Below are 22,034 nucleotides of genomic sequence, written 5' to 3'. Positions count from 1 at the left end.
TATTAATGAGATGATATCCAGTATCAAAGATGCTATGTACTTCTCGTCAATTGATTTATCAAATGCATATCATCAAATCAAATTACATGCAGAATCTAGGCATTTAACATCTTTCATTACGCCTGAAGGTGCTTTTCAGTATCTCAGAATGCCATTTGGGTTGGCGTCTGCATCTTCTGTATTTCAAAGAGTCATGTGTAGCATTTTGAAGGATGAACCGAATGTAAGAATATTTCAGGATGATGTCCTCATTTGGGGCAAGGATATATGTTCTCATGACAAAGCAGTACACAGTGTTCTGCAGAAACTACAACATGCCGGTTTAACTGTATGTGGTGAAAAATGCAAGTTTGGAGTGAAAGAAATAGATTATCTAGGACATACAATTTCCAATGAAGGAATTAAACCTAAGATAAAATTATTAGATGCCATCGAAAACGCACCCCATCCTATCAATAAAGACCAATTACGGTCATTCTTGGGACTTGCTGAATACTATTCTAAATTTGTCCCAAACTTTGCTGACAAAGTATATACTTTAAGAATTTTAATGAAAAAAGGTGTTTCTTTTGTATGGTCCACATCATGTCAACAAGCATTTGACAATATCAAAAAAGATATCACCAAAGCAGTTGCTCTAAAGCCGTATGATCCAAATCACACCTCTATAATTGTTGTAGACTCTAGTGCATACGGTTTAGGCGCTGTTCTGATGCAAAAGCATAGTGGTATTGAACGAATAATAGCTTTTGCATCTCGTACATTAAGGGGTGCTGAACCTTCGTATTCTGTAATTGAAAAAGAAGCGCTGGCATGTTGGTGGGGAGTAGACCATTTTAAAACTTTTATTTGGGGAACTGCATTTGAATTGAGAACAGATCACAGACCTCTTATTGACATTTTTACCACAAAAGGAGCTTCAAGAGCTACACCCAGAATAGCCAAATGGTTATACAGGTTACAGGGATACAATTTTCAAATTAACTATGTTCCTGGTCACAAAAACATTAATGCAGACTGTTTATCTCGTCTTCCTTTACCCAGTAACAAAGATCATACAGTAGAAGATAATGATGAATGGCTAGTAGCTAATATAGAAGAATCGTATAACAATGCATTTAGTAAACAGGAATGGGTCCAAGCAGTGGCTGGTGACACAATATTGCAACAAATTATCAATAATCTTCATCTTGGTGTTGATTTATCAACTTTAGATAAGTCCATTCTAGCTGATTATAAAATGATTTGGCATGAGTTATCTTTTAATGATGGCATACTTAGAAGAGGTGACAGACTGGTAGTACCGTTAACACTACATGATAAAATGTTGTGTTTGTTACATGAAGGTCATAGTGGAATGACTAGCATGAAAAGGAGAGCTAGAAATGATTTCTGGTGGGTAGGCATGGATAAAGACATAGATAGGTGTGTTCGGAATTGTTTAGCCTGCATGTGCAGTGATAAATCTCACAAATCTCAAGAAACAACCATTTCAGCAAATGTTTTTCCAGATGGGCCTTGGGACAAAGTCGCCATTGATATTTGCGGTCCATTTCATGTTAAAGGAATTGAAAATAAGTTTGCAGTTGTATTAATGGATTTTCACTCCAAGTGGCCTGAAGTAGCTTTTGTAAGGGATATCAAGGCTTCCAATATAATTGAATTTTGTGAGGAAATTTTTCATAGAGAGGGTTATCCGAGCATAATCTTATCGGATAATGGTCCACAATTTATAGCTGAAGAATTTTCTGTTTATTTAAACCAAGTTGGCATAAAACACATTACCACCTCTGTATATAATCCAAGAGAAAATGGTTTAGTAGAAAGGTTCAACCGTGTGTTGAAAGAATGCATTCAACTTGCCAACAATAATGATGAAAATTGCAAGAAAGCTGTTAAAGAAATGTTATGGTGTTATAGAAATACACCCCATACAGCTACAGGTAAATCTCCTTTTTCCTTATTAAAAGGGCGTGTGGCTGGATCTAAGGTCAAACCAAATTGGATGTCAAAAGGTCTTACAGGTAGAGTTGACAGTAAAGAATTACTGAATAGAGTGCAACAATATCAAAACAAATATGTACAAAAGCACAATGTCAAAATTAATCATAATATCAGAACATTTAAAGCAGGTGATTGGGTACGCTCACAAGTAATGGGGAATCGAAAACCTGGATCTTCCAAATGGTCAAAACCCAAACAAATCATATATGTATGTGGAAACATAGTGAAATTGGATGATGGGAAACAATGGAATATAAGAAGTATAACGAAATGTAATGATCTGGAGTGCAGACAAATTGATGGTAAAAAAATTGATCACTCGGAAACAATTGTTGCAAAGGGTGAAGATGTACCTAAATCTACATCTGTTGTTCCATCTCTTTCAGCTAGGCTCAAGTGTAAACCACTATGGATGAAGGATTTCATATGTTCGTAAATTGTGAAGATGCATACAAGAGTACATAAGTTTGTATTATAATAGTTTTAAATTTTCTTTCAAAAGCTATTCTCATGTTTATAGGTATTGTTATTTTGTATAATTTATAGGAGGGGAGATATGTTGTATCTTCATATATTCCTAATGATGCAGTAATGTTCCATGTGTCACTCTGTGCTCACTGGATTCCAGAGTGTGGAATCCAGGGAGCAGTACAAGGAAAGACGGTTGCAGAGGAAGCTGTCCATGAATGCATCTGGGGTTGTTTGATACTAAATAAATAACTTTTCTACTTTATACACTGTGTTCCTGATCTTTACACTGTCTGGAAGATTTGTGTGCTAAAATGCAGTACAATGTGGTGAGTTACTCACCCTAAGCTGTAGTTTGGCACGTTTTGAAGCAAGATTATTTCACCATTTTGTCATTTTTAAGTCAAAATTGCGACACCACATGCGCTCTCGTTTGCAAGACTATTGTTTATTGAAAAAAGGGCTAGGATTCCACCCAAGGCTTACTATAAGTCAGCTTCGTAAGTGGGCAGCACTTCCTCTAGACTTCCTCTTTTTAAGGCTAGAGCATGGCCCAAGTACTGATTGCTTCAGCTTGATTGCCATCCTTGCGCTGATCGGGCTGTCATTCAGATGCTTTTTTTTTTAACGTGTCGCTTCTTCCCCCCCTCCCTCCCCCCCCCCGCATTAATAATGTGGCACTTAAAAAACTATGCACACTGGCCGTAGCGCAGTTAACATGACATTTGACCTTACAAAGCAGGGTGTTTTAGACGTGTGGCGACTATGAGGTCAATTTCCTATAGAATGGTGTTTTACACTCTTGCACTGTACACTAGATCAAACGTACATACCATCTTGACATACCACAAGGCAGGGAGTGTTAAATGCTGACGATGGTTTAATCTGTTGCCTCCATCTTTACACAAACTAAACACAGCACTCTCTATGCCTTTGATGTTCTACATGTCAAGCAGTGTTTTCTGCACTTGATTTTCATTCAGGGAACCACAACCGGCCCTGGCAAAGTGCTCGACCGGCCCACCTTCCCCACTCAGGGTGTGGGGGGGGGGAGGGGGGGTTGGAAGTGCCGCCGAGCTCTTTGCCGGGTCGGTTTTCGGCCGATTTTGGTACAGGGCCGATTTTGCAGCTATGCTGCAAAAACGACCCTGTAGCAAAAACGGCCCCCCGGGCCCAAAACCGGCCCCCGCCCGTGCGGCGCACCGGTAGATTGCCCGGTGCCCCCTATGGTCAGTCCGGCCCTGCTTTCATTGAGGGTGACTGTCTTCAGCTCATTGAAAGCAGGTCAAGTCGGCCGTTTAAAGCCCATTTTGGTATTCTGCTGTATTTTTTCCACACAACAGACGAAAAAGACTTTCGTCCTAATGAGTCTGACATCGCCATTCACAGTGGAGAGGTCTACAGAACTTCTCAGGAAATAAGTATTTATTCCCATTGCTTGTTTATGTATTTTTTAGGTCCAGCATAGCGTTGCAGCGCATGCGCTGCTCGCTTTGCGAGGCATGCGCTATACAGTATAGCGAGGAAAGCTCCGCCCACTTTCCACCTATCTTTTTGATTGGCCGAAATCCTAAATGCTGCATTCTGATTGGTTTTCGGCAACTTAGCCCCATCTCCTGATGGCCATGTCGTCATTTGTCATTTTTCTCCTTCCATGGCTGTCGGCCCCTTTACTTTCAAAACTGTTTTGTTCCCCTGCCTCCCCCGTTCCCTCACGCAGTCCATAACGTCTCGTATCACCATCGCCCACCTCCCGTTCATGCCTTACTCCGACGGCTCCACTTCTGTTTCTAATGCAATAGGTCTTGTGTAAATATGAGTCCTATTGCATTTTAAATGCTTGTTTTGTCCTGGGATTGGCTGGGTGAATTCGAGCTCTATTTTGCCTGACCTGTCCAGACGGCTATTTTATGCATGCGTCGACTCTCTTTTATAAATGTTACATTTAGGCATTTTTTGTCAGAGGGTCTGATTAACCGGCATAAAGATTAATTTACTGATGCAGTATAGCCCCTCCTCCTTTCTGTCCCCTTCCGGGCTCCTGGTCATGGGGTTCTCTCCAGACACAACACAAATGTGCCCGCAGCAGCCCCACTACCCTCCAGCAGCTGCTCCGGGATGTCTGTTCTGCTTAAATAGTAGCCTAACCGCAGGCCACGACACTGAACCGGGCATTAAAACACAATAAATACCCAGCACTCACCCTCAGCACCTCCAGAGGTACCTCGGCTGCAAGCTCTGTGCTCCTCGACAACAGCTGGTGACAGGATCCGGTGTAAGACAGCGGCCTCGAGGAGGTACCCTAGTAATACTGCCCACCACGGGGGGAAGATGGCGGCCGTGTAGGACGCTCGGTCGATGAGCTCCTGACACCAGACTCCTCTGACATGAGGAAGTGAGATAAACAACGCCGAGAAAAGCACCAAAAAAACAGAAGAGAAAATGCAGCGATACTCCGTGACATTATATATTCTATACATAGAATAAGGTACGAAATAAGGCACTCCTCGAGTGGACCCGACCGTTGGAAGCGGTTGAGTTAACGGAGGTCAATTGAGGAATGGTAGCTTACCTCCCGACAGTGTGCGATTTCCCGGAGGAAACGAACCCTGCTTCCCGAGCCTCCTGCCGTGCGTGGAGTTTTGGATCCAGTGAAGCTAGCGAGCCCGAGTGTGACACTGGGATCTGGGCCTCGGCCGCAAAAGCGAAGGCAATCGCCGGAAAGGCTTCCGGGAGAGTGTGGTTTCTGTTCCGGGGCGCGAGCGGCAGAGCCTTGCCTGACGACGCGAGTCCTGGGTTTCATTTCCGGAGCAAGAGCAGCAGAGCCTCGCCAGACCGTGCAGGATCAGCGGTGGAGCTGCGGAGGGGCGGCTGGAGCGAAAAATGTGCATGTGGCAGAGAAAGCGGACCGGACCACATTGTTAAAAGAGGCAAGTGGGCTGATTCTCTCGGGAGTGTGCATACATTTGAAATTCAAGGATTAACAAAGGAAAGGAGCGCTGCAAAATTAGGAAAGGACAGGATACTGAGGCATATGAGCGCTAGACTAAAAGTTACAGAGGAGGGAGGTGAGGGTGGGTGCAGTGAATGTAAGGAAGTCCCCAAACAAACTGAACCAGCAGTAGGCTTGGAAATCAACACAGGAAATAAACTGGTGGGTGCACCGAGCAAACAAGACAGGCAGGTTATATCGAATTACAGCCTGCAAAACAGGAACTTTCTCAAACAGGAACAATACCCAAAAGGGAGAGATCAAAAAAAGAGTCAAGAAGCCATCCAAAGAGAGCGTAAAAACAAATTTTGAAAGCGAAAAAGCTCCAACCAGAGGCAAAACTGATACATCACAGAAAAGAAAAATTAAGATAACACTATCACTAAGAACTTACCTTAAAGTTCAGCTAAAACAGAACTCATACACCGAGGAGCAGGGACAGCTACCGATACAATCAACACCAGAACGCCCTCTTCTAACAGAGCAAAAAATCGTGCCTCCTCCAGTATTACCTGACCCACAACAAAATTCACAAGCAAATTTAGACCACGAAAAAATACCTCCAGTTAGCAGTAAGAACAAGGCGGCACAAATTAAACTGGCTTTTTCGACAACCAGAGAAGCAAACAGGGAAGAAGAAGCGAATATCGCCCTCCCAGAGAGCATCATGGCAACCGGGGGCGCTAAAGACACTGGAACCGCAGAGATAAGGGAGGAAACAACAGACGACGACGAGAATGGGATGCTTGGGACTGAGCTACAAAAAATGGGAGATGGTATTCCGAAAAGCCACACAGATCAATTCCTTGAGAAAATATGGACGGAGATGCGAGAGAAATTCACCATATCAGAAGCCAAGCAAGATAAAATCCAAGAAGCATGTGAGAAACTAGACAACAAGCTCAACGCATTGGGAGACAGAGTGACTGCTATAGAGAGCGAAGTTGGCACCCTGAATAAGAAGGTGGAAAAAAACCAGAAGGAGATAAACTCCCTGAAGCAGGAGAGTAAAACAATGCATGAGAAGATGGAATCGCTTGAGAACCAAGCTAGAAAAAACAACGTAAGGATATTAAATGTGCCAGAAAACCAAGAAGGTTCTGACATTAAAAAATATGTGGTGGAATTACTATCAGAGCATTTCCCATGGGCGGATAGAGCGTTGCTCGAAGAAGACATACAAAGAGCACACAGGGATCCATTCAGTAAGAACAAAGAGAGGAAAACACCAAGAAAAATACTTGTGAACTTCAAAACCTATGTTTTAAAAGAAAAAATCCTGGGAGAGGCGTTGAAAAAGGGTAACTTTAACAAAGATAACTGGTCCTTCAAAATTAGATCGGACATGTCTAAAGCCTCTCAAAGTAGACAATGGGAGCTAGGGAACCTAATGCCAGAATTACAACAACTTGGCGCAACGGTTCAGATGAAGTTCCCTCCTTCGTTAAGGATAATGTGGCGAAACAAAATGAGAAACATAAGGGACCCAGAAGAAGTAAAATCTCTCATAGATTTAATGCGAGAAAAAACCATGTCGGAAGAGCCGATAAGATAAAGAAGAAATCCTTTCTACCATATATTAGAGTTTTAGCTGCAGTACAAAAAAAAAAAAATAGTTGATTAATGGTGTTCGGCGTTGTAGAAATAACTTTTAAACACATATATGTCAAGAGTCAGGGGTAAAGGGGCCGCAAAGGGTTAGGAAGATAACCCTAAGAAACGAAGAAGGAGGCTTCCCCAGGGTGGGTAAAAACAAACCACTAAAAAGAAAACACAAAAAATGAACAAATCAGAACGAGGGTGGGGAGCAAAATAGGGAAAAAATAGAGAAAAAAATCCTCAAATGTCAGAAAAAATGGAAAAATGAAAAGGAGCTGCCTATCATACACAATAAAATAAACAGTAAACGGGATCGGGACGCGCTAGGGAGAAATAGAGTAGATGGGGAGCATGAGTAAAAAAAACGTTAAAATTCTCTCCTGGAATGTAAATGGTATGAGGACAAAAAGCAGGAGGAACAGGATTCTTGAGTACCTTAGAACATCAGAATGTGAAATAATTATATTACAGGAGACACATCTACTAAAAGAAGAGTGGGCCCAAATAATAAAGAATCTGAGATGGGTAGACAGATACATATGCACTACACAAGAATGTAATATTAAAGGGATAGTGATAATAATTAAAAAGTCACTTAAAGCTACCCTAGATTCGGAAGAAGTAGATGGTAAGGGGAGATGGGCAATAGCGAAACTAAGGATTGAAAACAGCTCTTATACAATAGCAGGATATTACGGACCCAACTTAGACGACGCAGACCCCTTACGGAAACTCTACTCTCATCTATTACTAGCCACCACCCCAATAATCCTGGGAGGTGATTTTAACCTCATAATGGATCCCAAAATCGATAGGTTTCCCCCGGGCAGGCAGGCAAACTTACCAAAAATGAGGGAGTGGATTAGTATATACAAAAGAGACTTAGAACTGATAGATATTTGGAGAGAGAAAGGGGAAAAAAATCAGCCTTTTACATTGCACAACAAAAAACTAGGACATAGGTCGAGAATTGACTACTTCCTTATTGACAGAGACTTATCAGTGAGAGTAAAAAACTTAGTTCACCTACCGGCTCATTTATCAGATCACTCTGCGGTTCAACTAACACTCCAAGTAGAGACAACAAAAACTCAAAAAAGATTTACGGTAGAACGATCCATACTACTAGATCAGCAAATTGTAAAGGAACTTAAAATAGAAACAGAAAATTTCTTTGAAAATAATAAAATCGGTACGACTAATCAGATCACTTGGGATACTTACAAAGCAGTACTAAGGGGAAAATTACTAAGTTTGGGACATATAAAAATAAAAAAATGAAGTGAGAGATAAAAGATCTGGAAAATAACATCAACTCCTTAGACGCAGAATTAAAAGTAGAACAAGACATAACCAGGAAAAAGGAACTGGAAAGAAAGAGACAAAGTCAGAAAGAAAAACTTGAGGATACACTAGAAGACAGAGTGCGTACAAAATGGGAATCAAGCAAATTAAGAAATCATGAATACGGAGAAGGTTGCGGAAAGTGGCTTGCGTGGAAACTAAGAACAGATCAAACCAGGAATAAAGTAAGGAGTATACATCAAGACGGCCAGGCGAACCTAAGTACTGACGAGAATGAAATCAGACAAGAGTTCAAGAAATTCTTCACAGAACTATACACGGAAGATACTAATCCTCTAGAAGGTCAGATTGATGAATACCTTGATGCTATACCATCTTTAGCCTTAACAGAAGAGGAAAAGGAAGAACTGAATAAAGAGATTCAAATAAGTGAGGTAGAGGAGGCAATTAAAAACTTTAAAAAAGGTAAGGCAGCAGGCCCAGACGCTCTACCAAATGAACTCTATATGATATTAAGCGACACTCTGTCACCATACATCACAGAGCTGGCAAACCTGACTCTCAAACAACAAAATAAAATCCCCGACTCCTGGATGACGCCGAAATAACCATCATCCTAAAACCAGGCAAGGACCCTAATAGATGTGAGTCTTATCGGCCTATATCGCTGCTTAATGCAGATTATAAAATCTTCACAAAAATTATGGCAGCCCGGTTAGGAAGAGTAATGTCCCAACTCATAAATAGGAACCAAAAAGGATTTATTAAAGGAAGACAACTGCATGAAATTACTCACGAACTCCTGAGCACCATCGACATTGCCACGCAAGAGAAAATCCTGCTCACAATACTTACCGTTGATGCCGCTAAGGCTTTCGATAGAGTTAACTGGCTCTTTCTCGAAAAAGTTTTGGCTAAAAACAACATAGGCCAACCGTTCACGCACGTCATGAAAGAAATCTACAAAACACCAAGGTCAAAAATTCTAGTTAATGGCAGTCTTACAGAGGATGTGATCATAGAAAGGGGAACCAGACAGGGATGCCCTCTCTCGCCTCTGCTCTTTAACTTATATATTGAGCCGTTGGCAAATAAACTAAGAAATACTAAAGAAATAACCCCGTTTACGCATCATGCTTGGGAAAAAAAGATCGCATTGTATGCAGACGACTTGATGATCTTTACGAATGATTATGTTAGCTCTAAATCGACCATAGAAGAGATCATAAGTACGTTTGGAAAGATCTCAGGCTACCTAGTAAATCACTCTAAAACAAAACTGAAATAATGACCTGGAATACACACTTCAAGAACTCAAACATCAAGAAGGAAATAAAATATCTAGGAATCTTAGTAAATCACGATCTAGAGAAGATTCCACAGCGTAACCTAAACAAAGTGGCAGGAGAGGTGAGAAAATTACTTAAAGTGTGGTCCAGCCTCCCACTTAGTATTATTGGAAGATCAAATATTATCAAAATGTCGATTCTGCCCAAGTATACATATCTTTTCAATACTATTCCCTTGGAATTTGGAAAAGCCCTTCTAAAAAAACCACAGGGGGAAATTGCCAGTTTTATATGGGCCTCGAAGGGAACGAGGATATCTTGGAAAAAACTCAGAAGAAGAAAACAAGATGGAGGACTAGCAAGCCCAGACCTGACGGAATATTACAAGGCGTTTCAGTTTAAAAACATGCGGACATTGTTCAAAACTCATCATTATTATCCAAAATATTTGCAAGTACTGACAGAGTCAGTGGACCACTTTCTATTCAAATTTGGGCATCCAAAATACTTTAAAAAAATAAAATTGAAGACTCTAAGAGAGGCAGCTAAGCTGTGGACACAAATTAGATTATCTCTGAACATCCAATATTACAGTACAATGGCCCCCATATGGGAATCACCAGGAACCCCAGAATGTCTAAAAGACTCAATGGCAAACCCCCTGAAACTAGCCAATATTAACTATTGGGGTCAGCTACTAAAAGGATCCTCTCTGGTTACTTGGGAAGAACTACAAAGTATTACCAATGACTCAATTTCCAAATTTAAATATTATCAAATGTCAAGCTGGGCCAGAACCATCCCTACAAATAAACAAGACAACGGTAATCTGGAAAAAGAAATTGTAAAAAACTCACTAATCAACAAAGAGGTTGCAAAGTGGTACTGGGCCCTTATAGAAGCAGGAAATGGAGATACACAGATTGAGGACGAAATCTGGGGGAGAGATCTACAAATAGCCAACCTGGATAACATATGGGAAAAATCTGTAGGAAAATGCTGGTCAACCCTAAAGTCAGCGGCTCTGAAAAGAATCCACCTATATACAATACACCGTGCATATTGGACTCCGAAAAAGCTTTCCAAATTTAAAAATGCTGGCGTAAAAAAATGTCCGAAATGTGGAGAAGAAAAGGCAGATGATGTCCACATGTTTAAAAACTGCCCATCTCTGGAGGATTACTGGGAAGAAGTTGGTAAGACCGTGAGCATGATCATGCATAAACAACTAACTGTAAGTACAACCCTAACTCTTTTTGGGATAGAAGATACAAAAGATGGAGGGAGATTAACTAAATGTCAAGAGAACCTTCTTTTTGTGCTAATTGTACTGGCAAGGAGGGAGATCTGTATCAACTGGGTTAGTGCATCACCTCCAACACATGGAGCATGGATGAATTCTGTCTTAAGGGTTAACAAATTAGACAGAAAGGGAACTACCTCTAAAAGATTTAAATTTTGGGAAATCTTGGAAAACCATCTAGACTCCAATACAGGGTTGGTACAAACGGTCCAATGATTAATGCGAAACGACATTTGGTGGACGAGTAAAATACTTGTCGAGTAGTCAAGGTGGCTAGCTCCTACCCCTATCCCAAACCAGATCTGTTACTATGTAATGGTTTAAGGATACTCCTCTGAGAAATCCGAAAAATTTGGCAACTTCCCAGACACGGAAGACCAAGGGGCCACTCCGGTAAATACAATCAGAGGCAGAAACCTAAAACTCCATACATATAAAAATTCGCAATATGAGGATAAAAAAAATAAAATAAAAAAGACAGCGGCCTCTGACCTCAAGGCATGCTCTCCCCATGGTTCTCTAACAGGCACTGACGCATCACCGGCTCCTGTCTTAATTTAGTCCCAGGCCGGCAACTCAGATGTTCTGCCAGTGTACATAATTATGTATAAATGTAAATAAACGTTCATAATCGCTACCAGACTACTTTTCACAGAAGTTACAATCGTGAGCAGTCATTTTAGATGTACTCCTAATCACGAGAAGTATAAAGATTATTCGAGGTTCAATTACTTTGCCTCTGTGGGTGCCCATCAGGTAGTGCACCCACTCACATTTCAGCTCCCACCAGAAGACTATTTCCAAAATAATGAAAATTTATCTTGTAAACGGGGTCTGGCGCTTTGTGCAATAACCGCTATTAAATCCAACATTTTAATCCCTGTCTGAATGTTTGAGCATCAAAATGCATGTATTTTAAGACCAATCTGGTCCACTGACCTCACAGTTGAGAACTTTGGGGCATATTATCAAGGCCGGGCGATCCATTATTGCCGCTTTTATCGGGAGGAAACTGCCGATAAAGCGGCGATAATGGGCTTGATAATATGCTTTATGAATTCCTATCGAAGCCCATGTTAGATGTCTTCACAGTTTCCTGCCGATAAAAGCGTCGATAATGGATCGCCCGTCCCTGATAATATGCCCCTTTGACACTAACCCACACCTCTCACTAAGAAACATGCCTATTCCTAAACCAGCTCACTGAGCATGGGGAGATGTAGAAAAAGCTACCTTTGTGTTGACTCGATGAAAAAACTCTGGACTGGATTCATCAAAAAGAATATTCAAACCTGGTCTATTTATTGTCCTTCTTTGTACTTTTGTGTAGATAAAGCGCCGGCTCGGTTAATTAATTCAAACAATTTCTTTCCTCATCTCGTAAATATTCTCATACTTAAGACAATAAACAAGACGCCGCAGGATCAGCCGTGTTGTTGATTATTAATAATTGGATTTTGTGAAATTAAAATAATTACAGCGATATTTTAGCGACAACTAATTATTTTCATTCCTCTAAGGATTTCTTATACACAAGGTTATCGTTTTGACTTCTTTTGTTTCAGAGCAGCTGAAAGTAGTAACACTACCCTTTCTTTTCAGCTGAGAAAAGAACATTTTACTTTTACGCCTTTAAATTCACCCAACTATTCTCTTACATACTTAGCTGCTCCTTGCCTGCCATTTTTTAAACTGCATTCTTAATAATACCTTTAAGATGGGTAATTACTTTGGGAGTGGGTTGATTGCATTTGACCATCTGTTCTCATACCTGGCATGTTACGCAGTTTGGTGCTTACTTTCCCTCCATTTTAAAGAACATTATATGTTTCAGCACCCACGCTAATGTGCTGCATAGCTAAATACATATAAGATCCCAATGGCGAGACCGATTGGCATTGCCAATGCTTGTTTCTCTTTTCACTGATGCCTTCTCAGGAATCACTTCTGGCCCCAAGTGAGGTGATCAGATAGTACCCTGGAACCCGGACCAGTCAGCCTGCTCTCATTCAGCTATCCATACTAGGAAGGTGCTCTTCAGTGAAAGTAGACACAACAAGCATTGGCTGATGCAAGACCTATTGGCTTTGTCATTTTTTTTTTTTACATTTTGCACAGCAGCGCAGCAATTGTGCAAAATGGCCGAAAGTAAAATAAAAGAGCTATGAGGTGGTCAGCGCTGGCCGGGTCATAGTACTTTAAAAAAAACTTTCAGTCATGTTTTGTAGCAGCTGCTGTGCAACATGACTGGAAAAAAATGACACGCATACTGCTGTGTCAGCGATTTAAAAAAATAAATAACTTGCAACATATTACACAGCAGCTGCTATACAACATGGCTGAAGTTTTAAAAAAACAAGCATTGGCATAGCCAATAGGTCTCACCTTTGGGACCTTATAAGTGTTTAGTTATCCGGCACAATATCCTTGGTGCAACAACATTAACTGTTGCATGGCGAAACACTTATAAGGTCCCAAAGGCGAGACCTATTGGCTATGCCAATGCTTGTTTTGCTTTGGTAGGTCATAGCACACTGAAATCTCATCTACTGTTGCTTTATTGTAGGATATTTAGCAGGCATCAAGTAGAAGGCAGATACATACATGTTGGTGTTCTCCATTCTTTTACCATACTGGCCATGCATGCATTCTACTAGTAAAATATTCTGGTCTGTGTTTTAGTTTCATACTTTTTAGGCAACTTAAATCCTTCCATTTTGCACAAGCCCTCCTTGCGAGTTACTGATTTGATCTGGCCTGGCTTTCAGTGCTGCTGCATTTATTGCAAAATTTCTAGGTGCAGGAAGATGTCCTGTTCTTTAACATACTCCTTGAAACTATTTAGTTATACAGATTACGTAAAATGTATTTTTTTTACTTGACACGTGCACTCCTGGTTTGTCCTTTTATCAGCGTTGCCTTAACGGTTGCTATATTAGTACTGTCTGACCCAATGGCACTACATTTGACAACTTCGCTTCGCTTCAAAAACAGATGCCTTCTGGAAGAAGGCGCCAAAAAGGGCAAATGTGTTCACTCCTCCCAAGGTGCATTGCTTGTGTGTTGCAGTGCACAGAGCAATGCATCAGAGCCTTCTGAATGAGTCTATCTACAGGAATGTGCACTAGAAGGGCATTCTTCCGGTAAATCCTAGGCCGGAGTGCACATTCTCCGCTGCACCATGACGCAAACCTTTGCGTTGCACAAGGCAGCCTGTTAGTGCACTAGAACATGGGGGACACCAGAAGGAGGCCTATCTCCGGGGTGTGCTCTGTTAGCTGAGTGGAAAATGTTGAAACCAAGGTACCTTGGTTGAAATCCTGGCTTCCCCATTCCCATGAAAGTGTGTGATCCTGGGCAATTTACTTTGTGTTTCAGTTCCCCTCTGCGCAGGTAGTCCACATTCCAAGGAAAGGGAGAGTTTGTAGCTGAAAAAAATATAACATTTTACTTGGACTAACTTTGAAATTCATTGATGTGAGGAGTCATTTGTAGGTAGAATGTTAAAAAGCAAAGAACTACTGATAGTTTTTGTTGGTTTTTTTTAAAAGAAAAAGTGTAAATGCCTTCCAAAATGGAGCAGTTTCCTACGTGTACAGTTTAGGTGCTGAATGCAGGCAATGGAAAGTGCGTGTGCAGTACAAGAACCATTAGGTGAAAATATAGTGCATATTTATGGGGTTGCTGTAGCTCACAGAGCGCGGGAGTCAAGATGGACGATGTCCCAGTGTCCTATGAATGTCCCGGGATCGACTCTATGTAGTGCTGCTCATCCTTTCATCTTTCCGGTGCAGGCTACATGAGTGCGGCGGAGCTCGGTACTCATGGCGGAGTAGAGAGGGCATATTGAGTGGCGGCAAAAGTGAAAAATAGGTGCTGAATGCAGGAAATGGAAAGTGTGTGTTCAGTACAAGAACCATTAGGTGAAAATATAGTCCATATTTGTGGGGTTGCGGTAGCTCAGAGAGCGAGGGAGTCACGATGGACAATGTCCTAGTGTCCTATGAATGTCCCGGGATCGACTCTATGGATCCTTTTATCTTTCCAGTGCAGGCTACATGAGTACGGCTGAGCTCGGTACTCATGGCGGAGTAGAGAGGGCATATTGAGTGGCGGGAGCGAGCAACACCAGGAGCGATAATTGCTAATACATGGCACCAAAGCTCGCTCCTGCAAGGGAATCTCCAAACGTGCACGCGTTGCCATTGAAAGCAATACAACGCGCGCACGTTTTTGGCCTCAATAGCGAATCCATGACAAAAGGTCTTTAAACTATGCACCGCATGCGTGTTGCGTAGGTGAGACCTGAAAAAGGTCTATGGCGTGGCCAGGGCTGACTGTATCATGGCTAAAAAACACTCTTGAAGCCAACAGATCTCTTTCAGGTGAGACGTATTGGCTTTACTAATGCTTTTTACATATTAACACATTGCCAGCAAAGGTTGTACCTCTTTAATATCAGTTAAGTAACTAAATATAGCAATCAACAGCTGATAGGTCACCGGCCTCTGTCCCAAAAAAAAACCTGACGCTGCACAGCAACACATGTGGTAGCTTGTTTAGTACCTTTTTATTATTTTGAGCAAGACAATTTTTTTAAGCAAGATCTGCAAATTATGCAGAAAATGGTGCATTATATTGCAAGTGTGGCAAACACAGCGGCCATGTTTATAGTTCCTCAAATGCAGCGCTGCATGGAAGATTTGGGTGCTAAAATGCAGTACATTGTGATGAGTTTCTATAGCGTAAGATGTTGTTTTATGATATGTCAGCCATAGGCTGCAGGACTATGCCAAGAGACACGTTACCAACTCTTGTGTGTAGCATGGTTGCGAGTCCTTAAAATGTGGCACAGTGTGCAGTGTGTATTTGCCATGATAATAAACCCCTTTTGTTCCATATTACAAGATTGAAAGCTCTCTTCAGTCACACCTATATGAACCTGAACCAGATCCTATGAATCGCTTTCTCTTGTAGTCAGCAACACGAATTTCAGTAAATCTCCTTTCGTTGTACACGCGTTACACAGCCAAAGAGAGCCAGACCGCTCGTCAATTACATCTAAATTGACAGATATTTGTGCGGACATCTCAGTCTCACCAGCTTTTTGTTTAATGGCATCTCTGATCTCTGAACTCCTGACCACTTTTACTGCTGCTTGTTCATGGACTTAGAAGACTGTGGTATGAAAAGGCCTGTATTGCTGCAGGGGATGGAGACGCGAGGTGGAGGCAGTTCAAAACAAGCATTTGCAATGCATTAGGTCTCGCATTACTGAATGTTTGAGCTTTGGCACTGCAAATAATAATGCAGCGCTAATAGCTCAAATCTTTAGTAATGAAAGACCTATTGCACTGAAAAAGCTTGTTTAACCCCTTGCGTGATTCTGTCGGACAACGGCCATCGCGCGCACTACCTTCGTAGTGCTGCGCATGTCCATTGGCCGACGCGGCCTTGCCAACTCATTAAACCCGCCACACAGGGGCGGAATTGCCGCCGCGGTAAATGGGCTAATGTTACAGTGCTTTTTTAAAGCACTCTGACGCCTTTAGCGTATCCGTATAACTCTGGCAATTCTCCAAAGAAAACAAAGGGATTTCTATTATAATAAACAGGCCAACGCCTCTCAACGGCAGGTGTCACAAGTGGTGGCCAGCCTGGACATCATACATATTTACTACACTAAGTCAACAGCATTATGAATATGTACACAAACTGACTGTGATATAAGTGACAAAAGTCAGAGGACATATTCATAATCATCCTGTAGAAGGAAAGAGCTCAACGTGTAAAGCCACTCCAAGTTAAAAAAAGTAAGCACTCAAGGACTATTCTGTGATGAAGTTCATACATTTCAGAGCACTTCCAGCATTAGGTCATCAAAGCCGTTCACCAAGTTAAGAGACATGTCTTAACTCAAGTGCAATACAATATGGATCTATACCTGTTAGAAATGGGGGTCTCTAGTTGGCAGAGGTAGGTACCCTTGTCCGAATAGGGACCCTTGTTTCTAGTCAGGGTAAGGGGGATACACACTTTAGATAACCCCTGCTCACCCCCTTGGTAGCTTGGCACGAGCAGACAGGCTCACCCCAAAGGCAATGTGTAAAGTATTTGTACCAACATTCACAGTAACACAGTGAAAACACTACAAATGGACACCACACCAGTTTAGAAAAATAAAATATCTTCATCTACACTAAACAAGACCAAAACAACAAAAATCCAACATACACAGTTACAAATATGACTTTCAAAGGTTTTTAAGCACTTATACCATAGAAAACTTTGGATGCGTGACTTTTACACAAAGTACCTGAAGATGCGTCGAAATTTACCAGGCTAAACAGCCGTAGAGACAGGAAGTGTTGGAAAACATAGCGATGCGTCAGTTCCCGAGTCCTTGGAGATGTGAGGCGACAGTTCTCCTGCACACAGGAGAAGTGATGCGTCGAATCCGGACTGTAGGGGGAAGTGAGGCGTCGAAATCCAAGACGGTTCTGATCTGCGGGTGATGCATGGAAAACTTAGTGGTGCCCAGGTACGATGCGTGACACACAGGAGTTGATGCGTTGTTTTGCGTGGCTTCGGCTGTCCGGTGTCGGTGCTGGGGGCTGCGCGGCGAGACTTTGCATCACCCGGCAAGACTCGGCGAGGCTTTGCATCGTCCAGCGTCGTTTACGAGAGACTTTGCACAGCTTTGCGATGCTCTGCGCCGGTTTTTGCAGAGATTAGCTGCAAAACCCACCTCTGAGGCCTTGTAACTGGAAGGAGGCACCTCAGGCAAGGGTAGGACTCACAGATGGCAGAGTCCAGCAGCACCAGCAGATTTGCATGAAGTCTTTTGTGTCCCTGAGACTTCAGAACAGGTCTGCACACTTCAGGCCTTTGGAGATCTCCTTCAAGCAGGGGACAAAGTCCTTCTCCTTTCCTTGGCAAAAACTGAAACTGCAGGCCAACACCAGACACACAGCAAGGGCAGTACTTCTCCTTAGTCTCTCCAGCTCTTCTCCGTGGCAAAGGTTCCTCTTAAATTCCAGGAATGATCTAAAGTCTGGGGTTTTGGGTCTGAGCCCAGTTCAAACCAGTTCTTGTGTACACTCTGCAAGTGCACAACAATATCCATTGTCAGTGTGAGTCTTGACTCCAGACACACCAAAGGGGGGCAGAGCCCTATTCAGGTACAGGTGCTCCTCCTCCCACCACTCAAAATAGAGGTCAGGCCTATTCAGCCGAGTGCTGACTCATCCAGACTCCTGGAGTCACTGCACCTCCCCAGCCCCTGTCACTCCAAAGTCAGATAGTCAATCCACAAACAGGCAGAGGCACACAGAATGGTTGAACAAGAAAATAGCCACTTTCTAAAAGTGGTATTTTCAAACACACTATTTAAAAACCATCTTTACTAAAAGATGTGTTATTAAATCCTGAGTTTAGGGATACCAAACTTCATTTTTCCATCTTTTTATTACAATAAGATATGCTTGTAAAATGTTACAAAGCATTCCCCATTTAGTCCTATGGGGCAAGATAGCCTTTCAATAGTGAAAAACGAAATTGGCAGTATTTTATTATCAGGACATGTTACACACATCACTACATGTCCTATCTTTCACATACACTGCACCCTGTCCAGGGGGGTTCCTTGGGCCTACCATAGGGGTGTCCTATATGTAAGAAAATGGAAGGTTAGAGCCTGGCAAGTGGGTGCACTTGCCAAGTCGACATGGCAGTTAGCAAACTGTGCACAGGCACTGCAGTGGCAGGCCTGAGACATCTTTTCAGAGCTACGCATGTGGGTGGCACAATCAGTGCTGCAGGCCCACTAGTAGTATTTGATTTACCATCCCTGGCATACTTAGTGCACTTTACGAGGGACCTACTTGTAAACCAAATATGCCAATCAGGGAGAACCAATCACAATAACAATTCACACAGAGAGCATATGCACTTTAGCACTGATTAGCAGTGGTAAAGTGCCCAGAGTCCTACAGCCAACAAACACAGGTTAGGAAAAAATAGGGGGAAGAAGCAAAAAAGGTTGGGTATATTCCCGCAATAAGGGCCATTTCCAACAATACCTAAAGAGAAGCAACCTATGGAACACAGGTGTGACATGGAGAGAAAGAGTTGAAAACTAACATCTTCTCAACTGAAGCGGGCACACTCCTTAATTATAGTGGTGGAAACGTTTGCAGATAACCTACTGTGCACTAACTAATTGCAGATGTGAACTCAAAGCCAGTTATTAATTTGTAAAATAAGAAGTGCAGGTGCTGAATTTTTTTGTAGGAGTCCACCTCCCACTTTCCTCGCTCCACCCCCAGTCTCCATTGTCTCCACCCACTTCCACTATTCGCTCCAATGATAAGTACCCCATGATGTGGATGTGGCCTAGATAATGACTGATGGAGCAACTTAGGCTAAAAAGGTGAATAAGTCAAAGGCAAAACAGATTTTTGTGCAACGTACATCCCAAACTCATGTTTTTTGAAGGCACTCTAAAAGTGAAAATGAACAAAAAGGCTATTCGCTCAGTTGAATAAAGTATTTGCCAATAATCACACCATTTGATCAAGCATGAAAGCCAGGATTGACCCCAGATTCTCCACTTTCACACTCTGCAATTCACCAATTATAATCATATTTAGATTAGTAATTCTTTCTGGAATCAAAGTTTAACACTTTGTCCTTAATCGATGGGGCATAAGATTAGTGGTGGGGTGAGGAGCAGAATCCACATTTTTTTGTTGCTGTTTTACATGGTGCAAACCCTGACGTGGACAGACAGAGGAGCGAGCACAAGGCAGACACAGACTATGTTACACTTTTTTCCAGGCACATCCAGATTTGCTGGAATTCAAAGGGTGCTGCTGAGCCCATGGATGAGAACCTGCTTCCCTATGTCTCTCCCTTGCCTATGTCTCTCGTGCACGCTCCTCAGACTTTCAGCAGCTCACTCACCTCCATCACAACTACACACACACACAACAATAAGCAGCAAGGGCCAAGCACCGACAATGGTCTCTATATTTGCCTAAGATCAAAAAATTTGGTTTAGGGGAAAAGCTGGGATTCATCCCCCAGATAATTCCCTTTTTTGCACTGTGCAATTCAGTCGTAATGATTAGATGGGCATACCTTTCTGACTTCAAGGGTTAGTGCTATGTCCTTAATTCATGGGGGATGAGATTTGACATTTAAAAGTATTTGAGGGGTGCCATGTTGGAAATCCTGAATTGATGAGCTGATGACTTCTATTTAAAAATATTTTGTGCAAATAGAGATTTCTTGCTTATAGGAATTCACGCAGACCTCAGCTCTTACCCTGGTGGCGCGCTACTATTGATCATTCTATACATTAGCAGCAGCAGCACAAAAAGGCCGTATAAGGAGACACTGGAGTCTGAGCAGAAAAGTGATTTTAACGACAATACTGACCTAAATATGCTATACAGACTATGGCGTATCATATAACAATTTCGAATACAGTGCCCAAAATTATCTAACATCAGGGGGCCATCGTCTCATTTCCGGAATCATTTCATAAAGGTCTTCAAGTTCAAATAACTTTATCTCCATTTTAAAAGTAAGCACTCTATATGGGACTTAAACGCTCGCACTTCACATAATAAAGCATCAAGAGAGCACAGAAAACAGCCCCTGATGCAGGAATAAATAGATACCAATTTAAGTAATTAGAGTAATCCGTTAACGGAAGGGAAAAAAGTTTGAAGACAACCTAACCCACCGCAAACACCCCTATAGACATGGGCAACTCTTTTGCAACCTCGATTTAATCAACTAATAAAATGCTATGGTTCAGACTTGAATTCAGTTACTATCTCAGTAGCAGATACAACCCAGATGAAGACTTAGACACACTTTCAGAGGACACAGGCATATATGATTCTAGCCTGACACAGCCCTTGCCATCAAAAAGTAAAGTAATTTAAAAAAAAAATGATGTGTCTACACCAAATGACACATACATAATTAAGTAACACTAACTAAAATATCGGACACACCGTTTGAACAATCTGTCATCAGTCAATCCGACAGCATTATTAAAAGAAATTTCTCTGAGCACGCAGATACGAAAGAAAAGGAAATCTATAGACAGTTTTGCTCCCTGTCTCATGCACACACATAGCAAAAAGCAGAAAGGGCCCAGCGCCACCAATGCTTTCCTCTGCTTACCTCCTCCAGGAGGGGTCATTTACTTGTGCAGACCAGACCGGTGTGCGGTGCCGGTGCCTTGTAGGTTTTGCTCAGCTGACCCGACCCCGTAATGTTGTGGTTGCCAACCTCGTGCAGCGGTAAATAGCACTAGAAATTCAGGTGCTGGCAGTTAAGTGCAGTACTGTACAGCCTGTACAGCACTCCAAATACAAAGTAGTATTACGGGAGTCGCTGGTGGGCAATGTGCACACCAACAAAGGGGAATATTACAGCCAGTGAGGCGGGCAAAAGTTGCATACGTACTTTCGGCTTGCTCTTCATTTGCAGAGCAGGCCTTACTGAAAACGTCATCCTTGCGCCTGCGTTGTCCCAGCATGCCACACCGTAGTTCAAGTCTTCATGACAGGATGCCGTTCTGACATCACTAATGTGATGATGCATCCACGCATGAGTGTGCCTGGACCTTGGTGGGCCAATTTGTGAAAACGCATCAGGAGCCACCCGAAGGACAGGTACATTTAATTTTTAAAATAATTATCAGGTCCACTGCACAGGAAGAAAAATGTTATAGCTCCGGCCCTGTCAAATATGTTCCGGTGCTGAGCACCGGAAAGTATCGGCACAAATTAAGCACTGCTCAAAGCCATTCTTGAGAAACACACTATACACTTTCGAGCACTGATTGTGTGTTGAACAAGGAAATGGTCAGGGCCACTGGAATTATGCGGCACATTAGGGCCAAATTATGAGGGAGGGTTGAGCAAATTATGTGACACGAAAAGTCAAACTATGCGGCATAGTCTGGCATATTTTGTAACAGTATTACACCATTATTTCGACATTTTTAAATTTGGTAACCCTGTCAGAGTATTAGTTGCACCTTATTAGTACC

The 22,034-nt window shown here is 42.1% G+C and overlaps 1 protein-coding gene across 3 annotated transcripts in view; it reads right to left on the bottom strand.

Moving 5' to 3' along the window:
* The window catches only part of LOC144827208 (uncharacterized), a 576,624-nt gene extending 555,122 nt beyond the window's left edge, over nt 1–21,502 (bottom strand). For all 3 annotated transcript variants that reach the window (XR_013610078.1, XR_013610079.1, XM_078685602.1), the window contains exon 1: nt 21,446–21,502. Coding sequence is in view for 1 of the 3 variants with exons in the window: in XM_078685602.1 (XP_078541728.1) it covers nt 21,446–21,493 (48 nt within the window). In the remaining 2 variants the exon portion in view is untranslated. The remainder of the gene's footprint in view (nt 1–21,445) is intronic.
* Nucleotides 21,503–22,034: the final 532 nt, after the last annotated feature.

The sequence above is a fragment of the Lissotriton helveticus genome, chromosome 4_1 (genome assembly GCF_964261635.1).
Source record: "Lissotriton helveticus chromosome 4_1, aLisHel1.1, whole genome shotgun sequence".
NCBI lineage: Eukaryota > Metazoa > Chordata > Amphibia > Caudata > Salamandridae > Lissotriton > Lissotriton helveticus.
Note: the sequence above shows the minus strand (reverse complement) of the source record. Positions and strands in the feature narration are given on the sequence as shown.